The sequence below is a fragment of the Somniosus microcephalus genome, chromosome 19, assembly GCF_052327205.1.
Source record: "Somniosus microcephalus isolate GS21.2 chromosome 19, FLI_Smic_1.0, whole genome shotgun sequence".
Classification (NCBI taxonomy): domain Eukaryota; kingdom Metazoa; phylum Chordata; class Chondrichthyes; order Squaliformes; family Somniosidae; genus Somniosus; species Somniosus microcephalus.
The window spans coordinates 72,754,948-72,777,103 of record NC_141005.1 but is presented as its reverse complement, the minus strand read 5'-3'; the positions used below and the strand labels follow the sequence as shown (position 1 = coordinate 72,777,103).

Genomic DNA, 22,156 nt, shown 5'->3' with positions numbered 1-22,156 from the left:
TAATTCACTTAATTTATTCACAAAACATTAATCTTAAAACACCCCAACCAGCCGTACAGGGTAGCGCACATGAGCCTTACGTTTAATCACTCGCGCGCGTGGATTTAATGAGGATCCGTGAAGGTGGCTTCTCCAAGCCCATTCGCGGTACCGGGTCTTGAAGGCAGCAATAGTCTTTCTTTCTGTCTAAGTAAAAACATGGCCTCTCTTTTATACCACTTTCATTTATGGTTCTCTTCCTGTTGGATGCAGCCCTATCTGATGTTTCATGCACCCAGTTGCTCAAACCAATTGCCAGAGATGAGAAGCCCCATGCCTTTTCACATCATACTGTTACCTCCAATCATTGCTTTCCCCAAGCCATAGCTTTATTGTAAACAACCTTTGATGCTCTTCTCATAGCGGCACATTACCTGTTATATTGACTGCACTTACACTCCCCCCCCCCTGCTGTGATGAAAAGCCTGTGCTTCTAAAACTTATTTTATCAGCACTATTAAGGGGAAAAGACAGGCTTTTCAAGAACACGATTTACACCATTTCTGTCTACATTATTGTTTTGTCTTTATTCGAAACAAAAGTAATGCAAAAACATATTACTATTCTTACACACGGCACTATTCGAAGAAGAGCAGGGAGTTCTCTTGGTGTCCAGGCCAACGTTTATCCCTCAACCAACATCACTAAAGCAGATGATCTGGTCATCGTCTCATTGCTGTTTGTGGGACCTTGCTCTGCACAAATTGGCTGCTGTGTTCACCTACAAAACAACAGTCTACACTTCAAAATACTTCAGTCTGTTAAGCGCTTTGGGAAGCCCTGAGGTCATGAAAGGCGCTATAGAAATGCAAGTTCTTTGTGTGTAGTACCTTTCACTTGTCTGCATTCATTTTCATTTGCCATTGAAAGGTCCGCTTAATTATTTTATCTAACTTTCTCTGTCATTTCTGAGCTGTTTCCTCCGGTTCCACTGCCCCTTCCAGTTTGGTACCAATTGTAAACTTGACCACTTTACATTGAATTTCTGAGTCGAGCTCACTTCTGTAAATTGAAAGCCATAGTGGTCCCAACGCCAAGTCCCGGGGCACCCCACTCTGACGCAACCTCTAATGAATACTCATCATTTGTAACTCTTCAGCCAGTTTCTTGTCCAAGCCAAGTGTTTAACCTGAAGCACCACAGCTTTGAGTTTGACTAATGGCTTTTCATGTGCAGCTTTGTGTTAGGGCTCTCCACAGCTCCCTTGGGTTGTCACTTCCTCGAAGAAGCTAAGTTGGTTGGTCAGGCAAGATCTTCCCCTTCTATGTCCATGTTGACTGCTGTCTACTGCGTTAGTGTTGTACAGGTAATCAGGTTTACTCCTGGTAATCAATTCCAATATTTTACAAGGAATGGATGTGTACATCCTGTGACATTGATAAGAATCAAAACATTCTTAATTCAATTCAGGAACCTCCAGGTGTGCCAACCCTCCAGATTGTCCTGGACTCCCCAAGAATTCAATATTCATCTCTTGGACACTGCTGCAAGCAACTGGGGGGGGGGGGGGGGATCATGGGGCTTTAAAAAATCATGGAATCATAGGTTACAGCTCGGAAGGCCATTCAGCCCATCGAGCCCGTGCTGGCTCTCTGCAAGAGCACCTCAGCTAGTCCCACTCCCCTGCCCTTTCCCCGTAGTCCTGCAATTTTTTTTCCATCAGATACTTATCCAACTCCCTTTTGAAAGCGGTGCTTGAATCTGACTCCACCACCTGTTCAAGCGGTGTATTCCAGATCATAACCACTCGCTGCGTAAAAAAGTATTTTCTTATGTCGCCTTTGGTTCTTTTGCCAATCACCTTAAATCTGTGTCCTCTGGTTCTCGACCCTTCTGCCAATGGGAACAGATTCTATCAACTCTATCCAGAACCCTCATGATTTTGAACACCTCTATCAAATCTCTTAATCTGCTCGAAGGACAACAACCCCAGCTTCTCCAGTCTAACCACATAACTGAAGTCCCTCATCCCTGGAATCATTCTCGTAAATCTCTTCTGCACCTTCTCTAAGGCCTTCACATCCTTCCTAAAGTGTGGTGCCCAGAATTGGACACAATACTCCAGTTGAAGCCAAACCAGTGTTTTATAAAGGTTCATCATAATTGCCATGCTTTTGCACTCTATACCTCTATTCATGAAGCCCAGGATTCCATAAGCTTATTTAACTGCTTTTTCAACCTGCTCTGCCACCTTCAACGATTTGTGCACATATACCCCCAGGTCTCTGTTCGTGCACCCCCCTTAGGATTGTACCATTTAATTTATATTTCTTCTCATTCTTTCTACCAAAATGTACCACTTCACACTTTTCTGCGTTAGATTTCATCTGCCAGTGTCCGCCCATTCCACCAGCCTGTCGATGTCCTCCTGCAGTCTATCACTATCCTCTTCACCATTCACTATACTTCCAAGTTTTGTGTCATCTGCTAATTTTGAAATTGAGCCCTGTACACCCACATCCAAGTCATTAAAATATATCAAGAAAAGCAGTGGCCCTAGAACTGACCCCTGGGGAACCCCACTGTATATATACTAAAAATTGGAGGAAGGCAAATTTCACTGGGATGTGAACGGATCTGGCCCGGGTAAATTGGAATCAAAAGATTGGCAGGCAAAACTGTAGTGGAACAATGGGCTGCCTTTAAAGTGGAAATAGTTCAGGTACAGTCAAGGTACATTCCCACTAGTGGGAAATAGTGTGTTTTGTTTTCATTTAACACTTTTATTTATTGGCCCAGAAATTCGGGTCGGGGGCTTCCCGCGGGTGCAAGCCCCCGACCTGCACTCACCTTGCGCGCTGGCAGTTGAGCTGTAGGGCCCTGTGGAATTCCGATCCAGGGCCTGGCCCAGCTGCCGGCGTGCAGTGCTTGCGTGTCCTAGGGGCGCAGTTAGTTCGATGCGTCCCCTGGGATCACATGGCCATGGAGAGCCAATCAGAGCAGGGAATGCTCCATTCATAAGTCTTGACAGGAAGACCTGTCAAGACTTATAAATACTACGGCCCCAAAATAGCAGTAAACTGTCAAATAAATTTTTAAAAAACATCACATTTTTAAAATAAACTATAAATTACATTAAATAACTATTTTAAACAATATTTTAAATTTTTGAAAAAAATAATTTTATATTCTAACGGGGCTAAAAATAAACTTACCTTGCTTTAAAGTATATAAAAATAATAAACCTGCGGAAAAAATGTTTTAATTTTAATTAATTGACCACTTACCTTGTAAAAAGTTTCTAAATTCTAAAGACTTACCCTCACGGAGAAACCTGTAAAAAAAAAAGGAAGTTCAAAGCGCTGTGCAGACTCCCCCGTGCACGCGTTCGACCTCTGAACCCCTGCTTTCAAAGGTACGGAAGTGCCGATTTCCCGCGCATGCGCAGTGCATGCAGAAAAACGGCACTTCCATCGGGCCCACAGGTGAGTACCTCGTGCGTACTCACCTGTGGAGACCCGAATTTCTGGGCTGTTATAAAAACATTGGCGATTGGGAAAAATGCTGTTTGACCGGGCGGGATGGTTGGAGGCGAGAGGTCACATGATGAAAGACCCCTGAATCTCTGCTGATTTAAGCATTGGAAACTTTCTTTTAATCGAATCATTTAGGTATAATGTGGCGAATGCTGACTGTACAATCCAAGAAAACATGTCCGGTGCCCACTGGCCCAGGAGAACATCAGAAATAGGAGCAGGAGTCGGCCATTGGGCCCTCGAGCACGCTCCGCCATTCAATAAGATCATGGCTGATCATCGACCTCAACTCCACTTTCCTGCACTATCCCCGTATCCCTCGATTCCCTTAATATCCAAAAATCTATCGATCTCTGTCTTGAATATACTCAACGACTGAGCCTCCACAGCCCTCTGGGGTAGAGAATTCCAAAGATTCACCACCTTCTGAGTGAAGAAATTTCTCATCTCAGTCCTAAATGGCTGGCCCCTTATTCTGAGACCGTGACCCCTGGTTCTAGACTTCCCAGCCAGGGTAAACATCCTCCCTGCATCTACCCTGTCAAGCCCTGTAATAATTTTACATTTCAATGTGATCTCCTCTCATTCTTCTCAATTCTAGGGAGTATCGGCCTAGTCTACTCAATCTCTCCTCATGGACAATCCCCCCATCCCAGGAATCAGTCTGGTGAACCTTTGTTGCACTCCCTCTTAAGGCAAGTATAACCTTCCTTAGGTAAGGAGACCAAAACGGACACACTACTCCGGGTGCGGTCTCACCAAGGCCCTATATAATTGCAGTAAGACGTCTGAAGGAGACCGATGAACTCGCCCTCATCTCTTTTGCACTGAAACATCGTCTGATGCTGTTGCAACGACCCCAGTTGTTGAGTGTCTGTTTTTGGAGCTACCCCGCCACCCATTCTCTGTAGGTTAGTCACCATTCCCCTCACCCAGGCGGCCTCCAGGTGGAGCTCGCAATTTGACATCGTCGGGAACGTTTAGCCCAGCTTTCTGATCTCGAGAAGCTGCTCCACATAGCTGGTTGGGCCTTCCCTCGGGTCCGGTGTAGGGGGGTGGGGAGCTTGCTGGGTGAGTTTCAGGTGACACCAGTTGCTGGGTTTAGTGGGCAGCAGTGTAGCAATTGTGTTGGCCTTTTTTTTAGTAGCCGTTCTCTCATTTGTGACACGCACTAATATACACACACAGATTAATATACCGAGTAATACACACGCTGCAATAATCGTGCACGGTAATATTCTCACACACCTGCTGTAAACAGATTTACATAAAACACACCTGTAACATACACACAGTAATAGAATTTAACACAGATATACTGTAAATATACATCAATAACCAAGCAGTAAGCCTGGTATTAAACACACACATACCTTCAACAGCCTGTGATAAACAAACACACAGACAATTGTTGAATCTACTTTATTGTTAAATCAGAAACAAGACACATCATTTCAGGAATCCTCTCTCTGGCCCATTGGCCACTATTATTACTGATCAACACACAAAGCACAAGTTTACTACAGGAATCATTCTGGAATGTTCTGGATCAGAACCTAAGCGAAGGTGTTGCTATTCCAGCCAACATTAGCAGCCTCCAGGTCTTGGAAGATGATATACATCCTGCGAAACAAACACAAGGTAAAACCATCAGCAAACAGGCAATTCAGAGGCTCCTCGACACCGGTCACACTTCGAATAAAGCCCCGGTTCTGTCGCTCGGACCAAAGCGGGCCCGGTTCTGTCGCTCGGACCAAAGCGGGCCCGGTTCTGTCGCTCGGACCAAAGCGGGCCCGGTTCTGTCGCTCGGACCAAAGCGGGCCCGGTTCTGTCGCTCGGACCAAAGCGGGCCCGGTTCTGTCGCTTGGACCAAAGCGGGCCCGGTTCTGTCGCTCGGACCAAAGCGGGCCCGGTTCTGTCGCTCGGGCCAAAGCGGGCCCGGTTCTGTCGCTCGGGCCAAAGCGGGCCCGGTTCTGTCGCTCGGGCCAAAGCGGGCCCGGTTCTGTCGCTCGGGCCAAAGCGGGCCCGGTTCTGTCGCTCGGGCCAAAGCGGGCCCGGTTCTGTCGCTCGGGCCAAAGCGGGCCCGGTTCTGTCGCTCGGGCCAAAGCGAGCCCGGTTCTGTCGCTCGGGCCAAAGCGGGCCCGGTTCTGTCGCTCGGGCCAAAGCGGGCCCGGTTCTGTCGCTCGCGCCAAAGCGGGCCCGGTTCTGTCGCTCGGGCCAAAGCGGGCCCGGTTCTGTCGCTCGGGCCAAAGCGGGCCCGGTTCTGTCGCTCGCGCCAAAGCGGGCCCGGTTCTGTCGCTCGCGCCAAAGCGGGCCCGGTTCTGTCGCTCGGGCCAAAGCGGGCCCGGTTCTGTCGCTCGGACCAAAGCGGGCCCGGTTCTGTCGCTCGGACCAAAGCGGGCCCGGTTCTGTCGCTCGGACCAAAGCGGGCCCGGTTCTGTCGCTCGGACCAAAGCGGGCCCGGTTCTGTCGCTCGGACCAAAGCGGGCCCGGTTCTGTCGCTCGGACCAAAGCGGGCCCGGTTCTGTCGCTCGGACCAAAGCGGGCCCGGTTCTGTCGCTCGGACCAAAGCGGGCCCGGTTCTGTCGCTCGGACCAAAGCGGGCCCGGTTCTGTCGCTCGGACCAAAGCGGGCCCGGTTCTGTCGCTCGGACCAAAGCGGGCCCGGTTCTGTCGCTCGGACCAAAGCGGGCCCGGTTCTGTCGCTCGGACCAAAGCGGGCCCGGTTCTGTCGCTCGGACCAAAGCGGGCCCGGTTCTGTCGCTCGGACCAAAGCGGGCCCGGTTCTGTCGCTCGGACCAAAGCGGGCCCGGTTCTGTCGCTCGGACCAAAGCGGGCCCGGTTCTCTCGCTCGGACCAAAGCGGGCCCGGTTCTGTCGCTCGGACCAAAGCGGGCCCGGTTCTGTCGCTCGGACCAAAGCGGGCCCGGTTCTGTCGCTCGGACCAAAGCGGGCCCGGTTCTGTCGCTCGGACCAAAGCGGGCCCGGTTCTGTCGCTCGGACCAAAGCGGGCCCGGTTCTGTCGCTCGGACCAAAGCGGGCCCGGTTCTGTCGCTCGGACCAAAGCGGGCCCGGTTCTGTCGCTCGGACCAAAGCGGGCCCGGTTCTGTCGCTCGGACCAAAGCGGGCCCGGTTCTGTCGCTCGGACCAAAGCGGGCCCGGTTCTGTCGCTCGGACCAAAGCGGGCCCGGTTCTGTCGCTCGGACCAAAGCGGGCCCGGTTCTGTCGCTCGGACCAAAGCGGGCCCGGTTCTGTCGCTCGGACCAAAGCGGGCCCGGTTCTGTCGCTCTGACCAAAGCGGGCCCGGTTCTGTCGCTGTGACTAAAGCGGGCCCGGTTCTGTCGCTCTTTGACTAAAGCGGGCCCAGTTTTAACAAATGTGGGTGGTAATGGGACAAGTGAAGTTCAGCCTTCCAGACTAAATATTGAGTTCAACAATTTCAGACCATAACCACTGCCCCCAGTTTTTCCAGACAGCAGGTGCTGGCAGTGATGCGGCTGCTGCCATTTGCACCTCCTCTGGACCCATCTTCTGTTTCTTTACTTGTCCCATTACCACCCCCTTTTGCGTCGCACCATCATCCCTTTTGTCATTTAGTTGTCAACACCGTGATCTCCTTCCCAAACCTCCTGGAGGCCCGGCCTTTTATTCTCCCTTCTGCCAACATTTTCTCCCGATTAATTTCACCCTGGTAACATTGTCCTCTGAGGGATTTCGGCACTCCGAGCCCCACTGCAGCCATCCGGCCGCTGTTTGTGAACCAAAACGGCCCTAAAACCCACCACCAGCTTTTTCCAAACTCACTCACTGAAGCACCAAACAACCCCTGGCCACCGCAGCCCCTCCCACAGCCCTCTGAGCGTGCTCAGACTAGTGTGGCCGGAGGCCCCTCATCCATTCAGTCACTGGAGCCACACGACTGTGTCAGCAGCCTTGATGCACTTGGTCATTGCTCTACATTCTCACTAAATTCAACCCGTTCTTGTGGCCACTCACTTTACTTTCATCAACAGATCAGGTGTCAGCCGTGGCTCAGTGGGCAGCACCCTCACCTCCGAGTCAGAAGGTTGTGGGTTCAAGTCCCCGCTCCAGGGACTGGAGCACATAAAGCTAGGCTGACACTCCAGTGCTGTGCTGAGGGAGTGCTGCACTGTCGGAGGTGCCGTCTTTCGGATGAGACGTTAAACCGAGGCTCCGTCTGCCCTCTCAGGTGGACGTAAAAGATCCCATGACACTATTTCGAAGAGGAGCAGGGGAGTTATCCCCGGTGTCCCGGCCAATAGTTAGCCCTCAATCAACATCATAAAAGCTGATTATCTGGTTATGATCACACTGCTGTTTGTGGGAGCTTGCTGTGCGCAAATTGGCTGCCGCGTTTGCTACTCTTCAAAAAGGACTTAATTGGCTGTAAAGCGCTTTAGGATGCTCTTTGACTAAAGCAGGCCACAGTCTGTCAGCAGGCCACAGTCTGTCATTCACAGGACAGCCTCTATTCAAATCAGTGTATCTAAACTCGCTCAATCGTTCGTGCTCATAAAAACATAAGGCGCAGGAGTAGGCTAGGGAATTCCAAAGATTTACGACCCTCTGAGAGAAGAAATTTCTCCTCATCTCCGTCTTAAATGGGCGGCCCCTTATTCTGAAACTATGCCCCCTAGTTCTAGATACCCCCACTAGGGGAAACATCCTCTCAGCATCTACCCTGTCAATCCCCCTCAGAATCTTATATGTTTCAATAAGATCACCTCTCATTCTTCTAAACTCCAATGAGTATAGGCCCAACCTGCTCAAACCTTTCATCCCAGGAATCAACCCCTTCATCCCAGGAATCAACCTAGTGAACCTTCTCTGCACTGCCTTCAATGCAAGTATATCCTTCCTTAAATATGGAGACCAAAACTGTACGCAGTACTCCAGGTGCGGTCTCACCAGCACCCTGTAAAGTTGCATCAAAACTTCCCTACTTTTATACTCCATACCCCTTGCAATAAAGGCCAACATTCCATTAGCCTTCCTAATTACTTGCTGTACCTGCATGCTAACTTTTTCTGTTTCATGTACAAGGACCCCCCGATCCCTTTGTACCGCAGCATTTTGTAGTCCCAACCCATTTAAATAAATTTGCTTTTTCATTCTTCCTTCCAAAGTGGATAACCTCACATTTCCCCACATTATACTCCATCTGCCAAATTTTTGCCCACTCACTTAACCTGTCTGTATCCCTTTGCAGACTCTCGTGTCCTCCTCACAACTTGCTAACCCACCTATCTTTGTATCATCAGCAAATTTGGCTACAGTACACTCAGTCCCTCCATCCAAGTCACTAATATAGATTGTAAATAGTTGAGGTCCCAGCACTGATCCCCGCGGCACCCCACTAGTTACTGATTGCCAACCGGAAAATGACCCATTTATCCCGACTCTCTGTTTTCTGTTAGTTAGCCAATCCTCTATCCATGCCAATATATTACCCCCAACCCCGTGCGCTCTTATCTTGTGCAGTAACCTTTTATGTGGCACCTTATCGAATGCCTTCTAGAAATCCAAATACACCACATCTACTGGTTCCCCTTTATCCACCCTGTTGGTTACATCCTCAAAGAACTCTAGCAAATTTGTCAAACACGATTTCCCTTTCATAAAATTATGTTGACGCTGCTTGATTGTCTTATGATTTTCTAAATGTCCTGCTATTACCTCCTTAATAATGGATTCAAGCATTTTCCCAATGACAGATGTTAGGCCAGCTGGCCTATAGTTTCCTGCATTCTGTCTCTCCCCTTTCTTGAATAGTGGCGTTACATTTGCTGTTTTCCAATCCGCTGGGACCTCTCCAGAATCCAGGGAATTTTGGTAGATTACAACCAACGCATCCACTATCTCTGCAGCCACTTCTTTTAAGACCCTAGAATGCAGGCCATCAGGTCCAGGGGACTTGTCCACCTTTAGTCCCATTAGTTTGCCTAGTACTTTTTCTCTAGTGATAGAGATTGTTTTAAGTTCCTCCCTCCCTATAGCCCCTTGATTATCTGTTATTATTGGGATGTTTCTAGTGTCTTCTACCGTGAAGACCGATCCAAAATAATTGTTTAGAGTCTCTGCCGTTTCTCTATTTCCCATTATTAATTCCCCAGTCTCATCCTCTAAGGGACCAACGTTTACTTTAGCAACTCTCTTCCTTTTTATATACCTGTAGAAGCTCTTACTGTCTGTTTTTATATTATTTGCTAGTTTACTCTCATACTCTATCTTCTCCCTCTTTATAATTTTTTGTCATACTTTGCTGGTTTCTAAAAATTTCCCAATCCTCTGGCCTACCACTAATCGTCACAACATTGTATATCTTTTCTTTCAATTTAATACCCTCCTTAACTTCCTTAGTTAGCCACGGATGGTTCTTCGGCAAAAACTCGACACTGACTTTACACACAGGCAACAGGCTGAAACTCCAGTCCATAAACAGCCGAGGGATGGACACCCGCAAGGGAGACCTCACCAGCCCCCGGACCCCACCCCGCTCCCCCCAGCCACCGCCCCTCACAGTAAAATGTGGCCAGAGTTATTGAGGGGAAATGCCCACTAGGTCAGGCCTTTCCTTACACCAACATCCCCACTGGACATACCCCAGCACATCGCCGTAAATCACCCTGACTCACTGCAGGGTCTTGGCTCTGATCTCACCCCGATTTATAGGAACAGGAACAGGAGGAGGCCATTCAGCCCCTCGACCCTGTTCCGCCATTCAATGAAATCATGGTTGATCTGTACCTCAACTCAACTTGTTCTCCTTCGCTCCAGATCCCTCGAAACCCTGACCCAATATAAATCCGTCGATCTCAGTCTTCAACATTATTATTGACCCCCAACATCCACCACCTTCTGGGGGAGGGAGTTCCAGATTCCCACGACCCTTTGAGTGAACAAGTGCTTCCTGATTTCACCCCTGAACGGCCTGGCTCTAATTTTAGGATTGTGCCCCCTTGTTCTGAACAGAGGGAATACAGGAAACTCTTTGGTATCCGGCACCGATGGGACCGGCGTGTTGCCGGTTGATCAAAAATTTCGGATGACGGAGAGGGTTATCTACCGAAGCTATTTTTAACAAAGCAAAATTTAAAAAATCAAGAAATGCGCAGTACACAGTAATTGGGTACTCACCTACAGAATGTTGTGTTAAATGGATGGTGGAAGATGCTTGATTAAGTACAGTACTGCCAGTTGAGGGTAATGCAATGCAATGACTACCAGCAGCGTGGGAGACACACAGTACCCCTGTAAAATGGCGGCTCAGAAGAGACCACCGGCAGCGCAGGAGAGTCAGACTCCTGTTACAGGGGTATTGAGGTGTTCCGACTTCCGACAGCGCCAAGAAGCCGAGTAGTGGCAGTTTGGAGAACTACCCCCACTGGCTAACTCGGCCACCGCGGGAGACTCGGACTCGGCAACTTTGCCGGTTATTGAGGTGTTTTCGGAGTGAGAATTTTGCCGGTTAATAGAGAATTCCGGATATTTAGGTGCCGTTTAAACGAGAGTTTCCTGTAGTTTCTCTGTATCTACCCTATCGAATCCTTTCATCACCTCAGTCACTGCAGGGTCTTTGCTCTGTAATTACCCTCCTCAGGTGAGGGTTACAGGCTGCGTGTCCGAGTGCTCTGTGTCCCCCACCCATGCCATCTCCTTGAAGCCACATCTGATCTTTACGAGCTTTAATTGACACCCTTTCGGCAATTCTTCAAAACAGAATAACTGCAGCAAAAGCAGCACATTTAGAGCAGTCCGAGCACGGAGAATAGCCGGACAGTCAGTGCGTGTCTGGAGAGCTGGAGCGAGACTCTGACCGCCAAACCGACAGAGTGACTGACCCCTCAGTGCTGGGGGACTGAACCCCGTCACCTCCACTGCCCCACCCTAACCCTCAATGCCCAATCACCCAGCTTCACCTGTTTGGAGAAATGTGCAGGTGCTTGTTGACCAGGTCGAACAGCACTTTGGAGTAGGTTTTGTTTTGCTTGGTGCCGATTTTGCCGATGCTGGAGAGAAAGGCGAGAGCGCAGGGCTCGGTGGATCCGCCGAACTGCATCATCTGGTCCGGCGAGATGTGCACTGTGATGTACTGAAAAACACACAGAACTTGCTGAGTACAAGAGAGCAGCACGTTCCCCGGGACATGCACCACTCCCCCACCCCGAACCCCCCCCCACCTCCCCGAACCCCCCAACCGCCCCGATCATCCCCCCCACCGCCCCGATCATCCCCCCCCCCACCGCCCCGATCATCCCCCCTCCCCGATCATCCCCCCTCCCCCCCGCCCCGATCATCCCCCCTCCGCCCCGATCATCGCCCCCGCCCCGATCATCGCCCCCTCCCCGCCCCGATCATCGCCCCCTCCCCGCCCCGATCATCGCCCCCTCCCCGCCCCGATCATCGCCCCCTCCCCGCCCCGATCATCGCCCCCTCCCCGCCCCGATCATCGCCCCCTCCCCGCCCCGATCATCCCCCCCCCACCGCCCCGATCATCCCCCCCCACCGCCCCGATCATCCCCCCCCCACCGCCCCGATCATCGCCACCTCCCCGCCCCGATCATCCCCTCTCCCCGCCCCGATCATCCCCCCTCCCCGCACCGATCATCCCCTCTCCCCGCCCCGATCATCCCCCCTCCCCGCCCCGATCATCGTCCCCTCCCCGCCCCCTCCCCGCCCCCCTTTTCCCGCCCCCTCCCCGCCCCCTCTTCCTGCCCCCTCCCCGCCCCCCTCTTCCTGCCCCCTCCTCGCCCCCCTCTTCCTGCCCCCTCCCTGCCCCCCTCTTCCTGCCCCCTCCCCGCCCCCCTTTTCCTGCCCCCCTCTTCCTGCCCCCTCCCCGCCCCCCTCTTCCTGCCCCCTCCCCGCCCCGATCATCGCCCCCTCCCCGCCTCCCTCTTCCTGCCCCAGCTCACACGAGGTGGGTCAGAGCCAGACTCCTGTGGGTGGCCTTGTGTGTACTTGCACTGGGGCCTCCAACCACTGGCTGAGGGTAACACGGTATTGGGGAGCGGGGAGAGACAGAGAGGCTGTTCAGGTGCCCGATGGGATGAGCCGAGCTCTTTCTGGAGGAGGAAGGAAGATTTGTTCGGAAGAACATAGGAACAGGAGGAGGCCATTCAGCCCCTCGAGCCTGTTCCACCATTCAATGAGATCAAGTCTGATCTGTATCTTAACTCCATCTACCCGCCTTCGTTCCGTAACCCTTAATACCCAACAAAACTCTATCAAGCTCAGTTTTAAATGTTCAATTGACCTTCAACCTCAACAGCTTTTTGGGGGCGAGAATTCCAGATTTCCACTCCCCTTTGTGTGAAGTGCTTCCCGACATCACCCCCGAACGGCCTGGCGCTGATTTGAAGGTTCTGCCCCCTTGTTCTGGACTCCCCCCCCACCAGGGGAAATAGTTTCTCTCTCTCGACCCTTCCAGATCCTTCAATCATCTTCAACACCTCGATTAGATCAGCCCGGAATCTTCTACACTCCGGGAATACAAGCCTCGTCTGTCCTCATAATTTCACCTTTTTGTCGCCAAAGTTCATGGGCATGTCTGTAATTTTGTGCGCTGTGATATGAAGAATGTTATTTCACCCCCACCCCGAGACCCAGGCAGATAACTCACTGCACACCGAGTCACAGAGTGACTGCAACCACCTCCTCCTGCCCACAGCCTCAGAAAATATTTCATGAATCCCATTGTTGCTTGATGTGAATTGTGAATTCAGGTTATCCTGGGTGCCCAGTTGAGAGCGAGAGTCAGTGTGGGGAGTTTCCCCGGCTCGCTCTCAGTCAGAACGGCCTTTGTTCTTACTCATCAATGGCCTCATTGTTTCTGAGCTCATTCAATGTGAGTGGCTCCTGGAGTTGCTGCTCAGTATTCCAGTCTGGTGAAATATTAAAACCAAATAGACTCGTGCCTGTCTCAGTGATTCAAGTTTGAGTTGTTTTGGTATCTTTGCACTCCTCCCTTGGGGAACAGTGTGAAGTAGTGGAATGATTCGCAGGCTGCTCAACAGTGCAGTGTGGGTGCTGGGAAGGGTTAAACTGCAGCTCACGGAAGGATCAGCTGATCTCCTGATGTAGGACACATGCTGACTGCAGCATGACATCGGCAGAAAATTTCAACATCTAACCATCTGCACTGCGCCCGTTCAATCCCACTCTGTCTTGCATTGTTGGATTGATCCTCCTCTCTCATCAAACAAAATCACTAAATCTTAGATTTTTTTTTGGAGGGGGGGGTGAGTGATGAGGAGCCCATTTATTCAGCACTGTGTATCCAGTTAATCAATAGGACAATACAGTCTCAATAAACTGCTGTGCTCAGAGCGTGCGCTGGTCAATTCGCCCTGGGTCATTTGCAGAACTCAAATAGCTGGTGACAGCAGGCAAGAGCAATGGCCCAGAAAGGAGACGCTTGCATCATTCGGGGCTCGGACAGTAATGCTGAAGCAAGCATTTTTCACAAGGATGGCACTGCTCTCCTTTGGGTAACTGACACCGCCTTTCGGGGGCGTGTCAGTTCTCACAGGCGCCCCGGAAATACTCTGAGCCCCCAGAAATGTGTTGATATTTTGGGGGATATCTGAGAAGGGGCCGATATTCTTGATTATTGTTTCTAAAACTTTACCCACCACTGATGTTAAACTGACCGGCCTGTAGTTACTAAGATTGTCCTTACACCCTTTCTTGAACAATGGTGTCACATTTGCCACTTTCCAATCCTCAGGCACCTCCCCTGCATCTAGGGAAGATTGGAAAATTATGGCAAGCCCTTCCGCTTTCTCCTCCCCCAGTTCCCTTAGTAATCTGGGATGCAAGCCATCTGGACCAGGCGACTTGTCCACTCTAAGCATACCCAGCCTTTCTAGTACATCCTGTCTATCACTTTTCACCCCTTCCATTGCTTCTACCTTTTACACTTCTACCAATATTTTGTCAGCATCCACCTCCTTAGTAAACACCAATACAAAGTACTCATTGAGTATTCTAGTCTTGCCCTGCGCCTCTAAGCATATATCACCTTCTTTGTCCCTAATAGGCCCCACCCCGCCTCTTACTACCCGCTTACTGTTTACATGCCGGTAGAAGATTTTTGGGTTCCCTTTTATGTTAACTGCCATTCTACTCTCATATTCTCTCTTTGCCAATCTTATTTTCATCTTCACATCCCCTCTCAACTTATCGTATTTGGTCTGGTTCTCCCTTGAAGAATTCACCAGACATGCATCATACACCTTTTTTTGTTTCATCATCTTCTCTATCTCCCTCGTCATCCAAGGAGCCCTTGCTTTGGTTCCCTTACCCTTCCCTCTTGTTGGAATGTACCTAGCCTGTACTTGGAACATCTCCTCCTTAAAGATCACCCATTGTTCCGTTACAGTTTTTCCTGTCAGTCTTTGGTTCCATTTTACCCTGGCTAGATTCCTTTCGCATCCCATTGAAGTTAGCCCTATTCCAGTTTAGAAGTTCCACTCTAGATTGTTCCTTGCTCCTCTCCATTGCTAATCTAAATCTTATGATTCGATGATTACTCGTGCCCGAGTATTGTCCCACAGACACTTGGTCGACTTGGCCCACCTCATTCCCCAGCACCAGATCCAGCAATGCCTCCTTCCTAGTTGGGCCAAGAACATACTGGTCAAGGAAATTCTCCTGAACACATTTCAGAAATTCCTCCCCCTCCTTTCTCTTTACCCTAGCATTAATTACCCAAATATTGATTGGGATAAAGACCCCAATATCACCGCTCTATAACTCTTGCATATCTCTGCGATTTCCCTGCAGATTTGCTCCTCTACCTCCCTCTCACTATTTGGAGGCCTAGAGAATACCCCCAATAGCCTGATCAGACCCTTTTTACTCCTCAGCTCTAACCAAATGGATTCTGTCCTTGTCCCCTCAAGAACATTCTCCCTTTCCAACACTACAATGTCTTCCTTAATCGGCACTGCCACCCCACCTCCCTTTTTACCTTCCCTATCTTTTCTGAACACCTTGTACCCTTGAATATTAAGTGCCTAGTCAACGTTTTTAAGCCACTTTTCCATTATTGCCACAGGGCTAATTGTGCTTGTAACTCACCAACCTTATTCAACTCACTTTGTGCTTTTTCTTACAGGTATTCTAAACCCACCGGCCCTCATTTCTCCTTCTGTGACTCGGTGTCAAACTTTTGTCTTTTAACAGCAGCGCCTTGGGGCGTCTCACTGTGCGGAAGGCGCGATATAAACACAAGCTGCTGGAGCCTGGACCTCAGGCTCCCGCCCAGGCCAGGCCCAGGATGGCAGGGTGAGACCCAGACCCCCGGCTCCCTCAGCCTCAGCCTCGCCTCGCCCGCCCGCCCGCCTACCTCCTTGGGTTTGCCCAGCTCCTTGGACAGCACATCCGTCAGCTCCTCTACCAGGACGTCCGGGATGGTGGAGCGACTCAGGTTTGTGTTCAGCACGAATGTCGGCATCTCTGCTCCCGCGATCAGCGACTGCACCTGCTTGAGTCACCACGCCGGCACCTCCTCCCGAGCGCCAGAGGGCGCTGCAGCCTGCCCGCACCTCCTCCCAGCCGCCAGAGGGCGCTGCAGCCTGCCCGCACCTCCTCCCAGCCGCCAGAGGGCGCTGCAGCCTGCCAGAACCTCCTCCCAGCCGCCAGAGGGCGCTGCAGCCTGCCCGCACCTCCTCCCAGCCGCCAGAGGGCGCTGCAGCCTGCCCGCACCTCCTCCCAGCCGCCAGAGGGCGCTGCAGCCTGCCAGAACCTCCTCCCAGCCGCCAGAGGGCGCTGCAGCCTGCCCGCACCTCCTCCCAGCCGCCAGAGGGCGCTGCAGCCTGCCCGCACCTCCTCCCAGCCGACAGAGGGCGCTGCAGCCTGCCCGCACCTCCTCCCAGCCGACAGAGGGCGCTGTAGGGCGTTCCCGCCCAGGAATAGGAGCGTGGGCGGTTTCTATGACAACCACAAGGCTTTCCCTTGCATGATAGTAAAATACTGCGGATGCTGGAAATCCGAAATAACAACAGAAAATGCTGGAAAAATTCAGCAGGCCAGGCAACATCCGTGGAGAGAGAAATAGAGTCAACGTTTCAGCTCGAAACCCTTCCTGAGGACTGAGAGAAAACACAGGAAATGAAACATTAAAAGGCCAGTTTGGGGGCTGAGACCAAACGCAGATTGGGTGACCGCTTTGCGGAACATCTCCATTCAGTCTGTAAGGGTGATCCCGAGCTTCCGGTCGCCTGTCACTTTAATTCACCGCTCCATTCCCACTCAGACCTCACCGTCCTCGGGCTCTTGCAATGTTCCACGGAAACCCAGCGTAAGCTTGAGGAACAGCACCTCATCTTCCGATTAGGCACTTTACAGCCTTCCGGACTCAATATCGAGTTCAACAATTTCTGATCATAACCTCAGCCCCATTACAGTTTTGAAGAAGGGTTCGACCCGAAACGTCAACTCAAATTTCTGTCCACGGATGTTGCCTGACCTGCTGAGATTTTCCAGCATTTTCTGTTGTTATTACATTTTTATATATTTTTTATCCACACCTTTGTTTTGGCCCTTCCCCCTTTTTTCTCTCCCACATGGCAGCTGTCTCTCTCTGCCAGCGCATTTCACACTTCACACTGCATCCATTTAATAAACATCTAGAGCCGTCTTTTGTCTCTCCACTAGTCCAATCACCGTCTCGTCTCATTTTGAATACCTCTTAATGTCTCTTCACTTCTCTTTTGTTCTTTCATCCCCATTTCCCAGCCCCCAAACTGGCCTTTTAATCGGTTTCATTTCCTGTGTTTTCTCTCAGTCCTGACGAAGGGTTTCAACCTGAAACGTTGACTCTATTTCTCTCTCCACGGATGTTGCCTGGCCTGCTGAGTTTTTCCAGCATTTTCTGTTGTTATTTAGGCTTTTCCTTTCCTTGTTAGCCCTCCCCAAAAGCATTACCTCACACTTTTCCGGAATGAATTCCATTTGCCACTGTTCTGCCCACCTGGCCAATTTATTGATATCTTCCTGCAGTCTACAGCTTCCTTCTTCAGTATCAACCACACAGCCGATTTTAGTATCATCTGCAAACTTCTTAATCATACCCCCTATATTCAAGTCTAGATCATTGATATATACCACAAAAAGCAAGGGACCTAGCACGGAGCCCTGCAGAACCCCACTGGAAACAGCCTTCCAGTCACAAAAACACCCATCAACCATTACCCTCGGCTTCCTGTCTCTGAGCCCATTTTGAATCCAACTTGAAACTTCGCCCTGGATCCCATGGGCTTTTAACATCGTGCCCAGTCTGCCATGTGGAACCTTATCAAATGTCATCAGTACGTAAAAGTTGCCAGAGTTGATGCCTTTGTAGGCCGGGCCTTTCAGGTGGCAATGCTCCGACTAATGCTTATGGCCAAGGGCGCAATAGCTGCAGAGTGCCTTGTTTCCCCTCACAAAGTTGGGAGATCCAGGTAATTTTCTGGGGAGCAGGACTCCAAATAGCACTTGTCACATGAATGTATTGTGAGAAAAGCAAAGGTCCGAGAATGAGAGACTGAAATGTCCTGTTTGGAACGAGTGTTAGATTTTGAATGGCTCACGTTCGAACGACAGCTGTGCTGCTTGCGTTTTGTCAAGTTGAGCCAGCAGAATTGTAGGATGTTAGCCGCTAGTTTGCAAAATGCGAGTTGTTGGGAGAAATATGTGCGTATGAATGTTGGTTGCATTGCAGGGATGATGAACTTAATGACTGGCACTGCCGTTTAATTCATGCAGGAAGACTGAATGGAGTGTGTTTGTTGCATGTTTGCACAGGAGGAATGAGTGTGATGCTGCTCAGTAAGCGTGCAGAATTTGGAGCACATTTTTCCATAGTTACTGTGTCAGGATGGCTGAGTGGTCTAAAGCACTAGTCTCGAGGACTGTTTAATGTTTACTTTACCAAAGGTTGGTGAATTCTGGTCCCTTTTCAGGGCGTGAGTTGAAATCCCACTATCCGACATTACCTTTTTAGCCACACAAATGCAGCACCTTTGCCTCCGTAAATGCGGAACAGTTTTGCTGCCGAGGTTACTGTTACATTGATACCCTGGTGTTAATTAAACACTTCACTTCATAAACTCTTGTCCTTGTGTTGATTTAGGTGCTAGCTTTGTTAGGAAGTGAGATGCATATATTCGCACTCCAGAATTAACAGTTAATCATTCATTGCGAACAAAATCAAAGGCTTCAATCACGACAATGCTGCACCACCGCCTCCACCCCACCCCGAAACAAATCGTACAAAGCTGTTGTCTCAACAAGCTAAAGATGATTGTAAACAGCGAGCAGGTAGTAAGAGGTGAGGTGGGGCCTATTAGAGACAAAGAAGGTTATATATGCTTAGAGGCTCAGGGCAAGGCTAGAATACTCAATGAGTACTTTGTATCGTTGTTTACTAAGGAGGTGGATGCTGACAAAATATCGGTAGAAGTGGAAAAGGTAGAAGCAATGGAAGGGGTGAAAATTGATAGACAGGATGTACTAGACAGGCTGGGTATGCTTAGAGTGGACAAGTCGCCTGGTCCAGATGGCTTGCATCCCAGGTTGCTAAGGGAATTGGGGGAGGAGATAGCGGAAGGGCTTGTGTTGGGGGTTTTCTCTCTGCCCCAAAGCAGACAGAGACGAGCCTGTACTGGTTTCAAGCGATCTTTATTCAAGCACGTGCAGGGAGAGGCTTTCTCAGCCACAGCTGAGACGAGAGTCTAATTTTTACATTCGAGCAGTTGGTTTATATACAATCTTACATTTTGTTTCCTTCACATCTTCAGGCATTGGCCAATTAATTGTCCAAGTCACGTACACTTAAATCACATCTCCACAAAACACATTTGTTTATCTCATTTGCCCTGTTTCCACATCTGCCATTGTTTTACTCTTTAGCTCTTATCCAATTTACTTACACTTAATCACATCTTGTTTATCTCATTTATTCTCCTTCCGTTCCAAGTATTGACCGCACGTCCTTGATTGGCGGCCCATTGTTCAATGCATGGCCTCCTTGCCTTCTTTCACTCCCCCAATCATCGTGTAAAATGCTTTTTCCAACTGTCAGCAACTGTCTTTGTTCTGTCAGACTTCTCCTTTATTACATCAGCCAGCTGGTCAGTTAAGCCGCTAATCTAACTTTTAACCCCTTCAATCCCCCCTTTTGGCCCTTGGTATTAGCCCAAGATGGCCAACTAACGTCACCTGCCCGTGCTCCTCGCCCCATCACTGCTGGCCAGGCAGGTGGTTGGATTCGCACAGGTGTGGCTACTTAAACTACCTCTAACATTCCCTGCTTCGCTCCCAATCTATACTGTGTTTTAACAACGGTTTTAGCAATGGTTCAGTTACAGCATCAGTTACATCGACTACAATACTCAAACGTAAGTATGATGACAATTAACAACAGCAGCACCACCAATACATGAGATGTAATTCTGATCCAGGGGTGTATGTCCACCCTAATACCCCAGTCCCAAAGTGTCCGCCACCATGAGGCATCTTCCAGCTTGGCCTCCACATCCTTCCCTAGTTGTTTGACCTCTTGTTCAATTCGGTGATACTGCTTAATTATTACTCCGGCCTCTTCCCTCAGTTCCAGCAGGTGTTCTGGTAGTTTCGGGATGTCCTTCCCCTCAGGGAGTACATATTGGAGCATGCTGTCCTTCAGATCCTCGGTTGGACTCACCTGTTCCTCGCGGGGCGACCATAGGTAGGTTATGGTTGCATGTCCGATCATTGTTGGGGCCCGGGGGTGGAAGCAGCAACTTGAGCTGGTCACTGGGCACTGGATGTTACCATACTGGTATTGAGATTCACTGGTGGTCACACAGTATTCTTCTTTTCCCCAGTGTGCTGCTCGCGCTGGCTCAAGGCGGGCGCTAGAAATTTCAAGGGTACAGTTTAGAAACATAGAAACATAGAAGATAGGAGCAGGAGTAGGCCATTCGGCCCCTCGAGCCTGCTCCGCCATTCAATGCGATCATGGCTGATCATCCAATTTCAGTACCCGGTCCCTGCTTTCTCCCCATACCCCTTGATCCCTTTAGCCTTAAGAAATATATCCAACTCCTTCGTGAATATATTTAATGTATTGGCCTCTACTGCCTTCTGTGGTAGAGAATTCCACAGGTTCACCACTCTCTGGGTGAAGAAATTCCTCCTCATTTCTGTCCTAAATGGCCTACCCCTTATCCTTAGACTGTGACCCCTGGTTCTGGACTCCCTGACCATCGGGAACATCCTTCCTGCATCTAGTCTGTCCAGTCCTGTCAGAATTTTATACGTTTCAATGAGATCCCCTCTCATTCTTCTCAACTCCAGCGAGTACAAGCCCAATCGACCCAATCTCTCCTCACACGTCATTCCTGCCATCCCAGGTATCAGCCTGGTGAATCTTCGCTGCACTCCCTCCATGGCAAGAACATCCTTCCTCAGATAAGGCGACCAAAACTGCACACAATACTCAAGATGTGGTCTCACCAAGGCCCTGTACAACTGCAGCAAGACATCCTTGCTCCTGTACTCGAACCCTCTCGCTACGAAGGCCAACATGCCATTTGCCTTCTTAACCGCCTGCTGCACCTGCATGCTTACCTTCAGCGACTGGTGCACAAGGACACCCAGGTCTCGTTGCACTTCCCCTTCTCCCAATCTATTGCCATTCAGATAATAATCTGCCTTCCTGTTTTTGCCACCAAAGTGGATAACCTCACATTTATCCACGTTATATTGCATCTGCCATGCTTTTGCCCAATCACCCAACCTGTCCAAATCATCCTGGAGTTTCTCGGCATCCTCCTCACAGCACACACGCCCACCCAGCTTTGTGTTGTCTGCAAATTTGGAGATATTACATCTAGTTCCCTTGTCTAGATCATTAATATATATTATGAATAGCTGGGGTCCAAGGACCGATCCCTGCGGTACCTCACTAGTCACTGCCTGCCGCTCAGAAAAAGACCCGTTTATTCCAACTCTTTGCTTTCTGTCTGCCAACCAGTTCTCTATCCAAGTCAATACCTTGCCCCCAATCCCATTTGCCTTAACTTTACAGGCTACTCTCTTATGCGGGACCTTATCGAAAGCCTTCTGAAAGTCCAAATACACCACATCCACTGGTTCTCCCTTATCTATTTTACTAGTTACATCCTCAAAAAATTCCAGTAGATTAGTCAAGCACGATTTACCTTTTGTAAATCCATGTTGACTTTGTCCGATCCTGTCACTGTTTTCCAAGTGCTCTGCTATTACATCTTTTATAATGGACTCTAGCATTTTCCCCACTATCGATATCAGGCTTACCGGTCTGTAATTCCCCGTTTTCTCTCTACCACCTTTTTTGAATAGTGGGGTAACATTAGCTACCCTCCAATCCATGGGTACTGTTCCAGATTCCATCGAATGCTGGAAGATGATCAGCAAAGCATCAACTATTTCTAGGGCCACTTCTATAAGTACCCTAGGATGTAGATTATCAGGCCCTGGGGATTTATCAGCCTTCAATCCCATCAATTTCCCTAACACCATTTCCCTACAAATATTGATTTCTTTCAGTTCCTCCCTTTCATCAGACCCTATTTTCCCCGACATCTCTGGAAGGTTATTTGTGTCCTCCTTT

At 49.9% G+C, this 22,156-nt stretch overlaps 1 protein-coding gene across 1 annotated transcript; it reads right to left on the bottom strand.

The window, feature by feature from the left end:
* Positions 1-4,921: 4,921 nt before the first annotated feature.
* On the bottom strand, positions 4,922-16,058 carry LOC147104628 (macrophage migration inhibitory factor-like). The gene is made up of 3 exons (XM_085962044.1): positions 15,884-16,058; positions 11,454-11,626; positions 4,922-5,138 (listed from the first exon to the last, which is right to left on the bottom strand). The coding sequence occupies exons 1-3, from the start codon at positions 15,989-15,991 to the stop codon at positions 5,072-5,074; spliced, it is 348 nt and encodes a 115-aa protein (XP_085818170.1). The 5' UTR covers positions 15,992-16,058; the 3' UTR covers positions 4,922-5,071.
* Between the last annotated feature and the right edge of the window lie 6,098 nt (positions 16,059-22,156).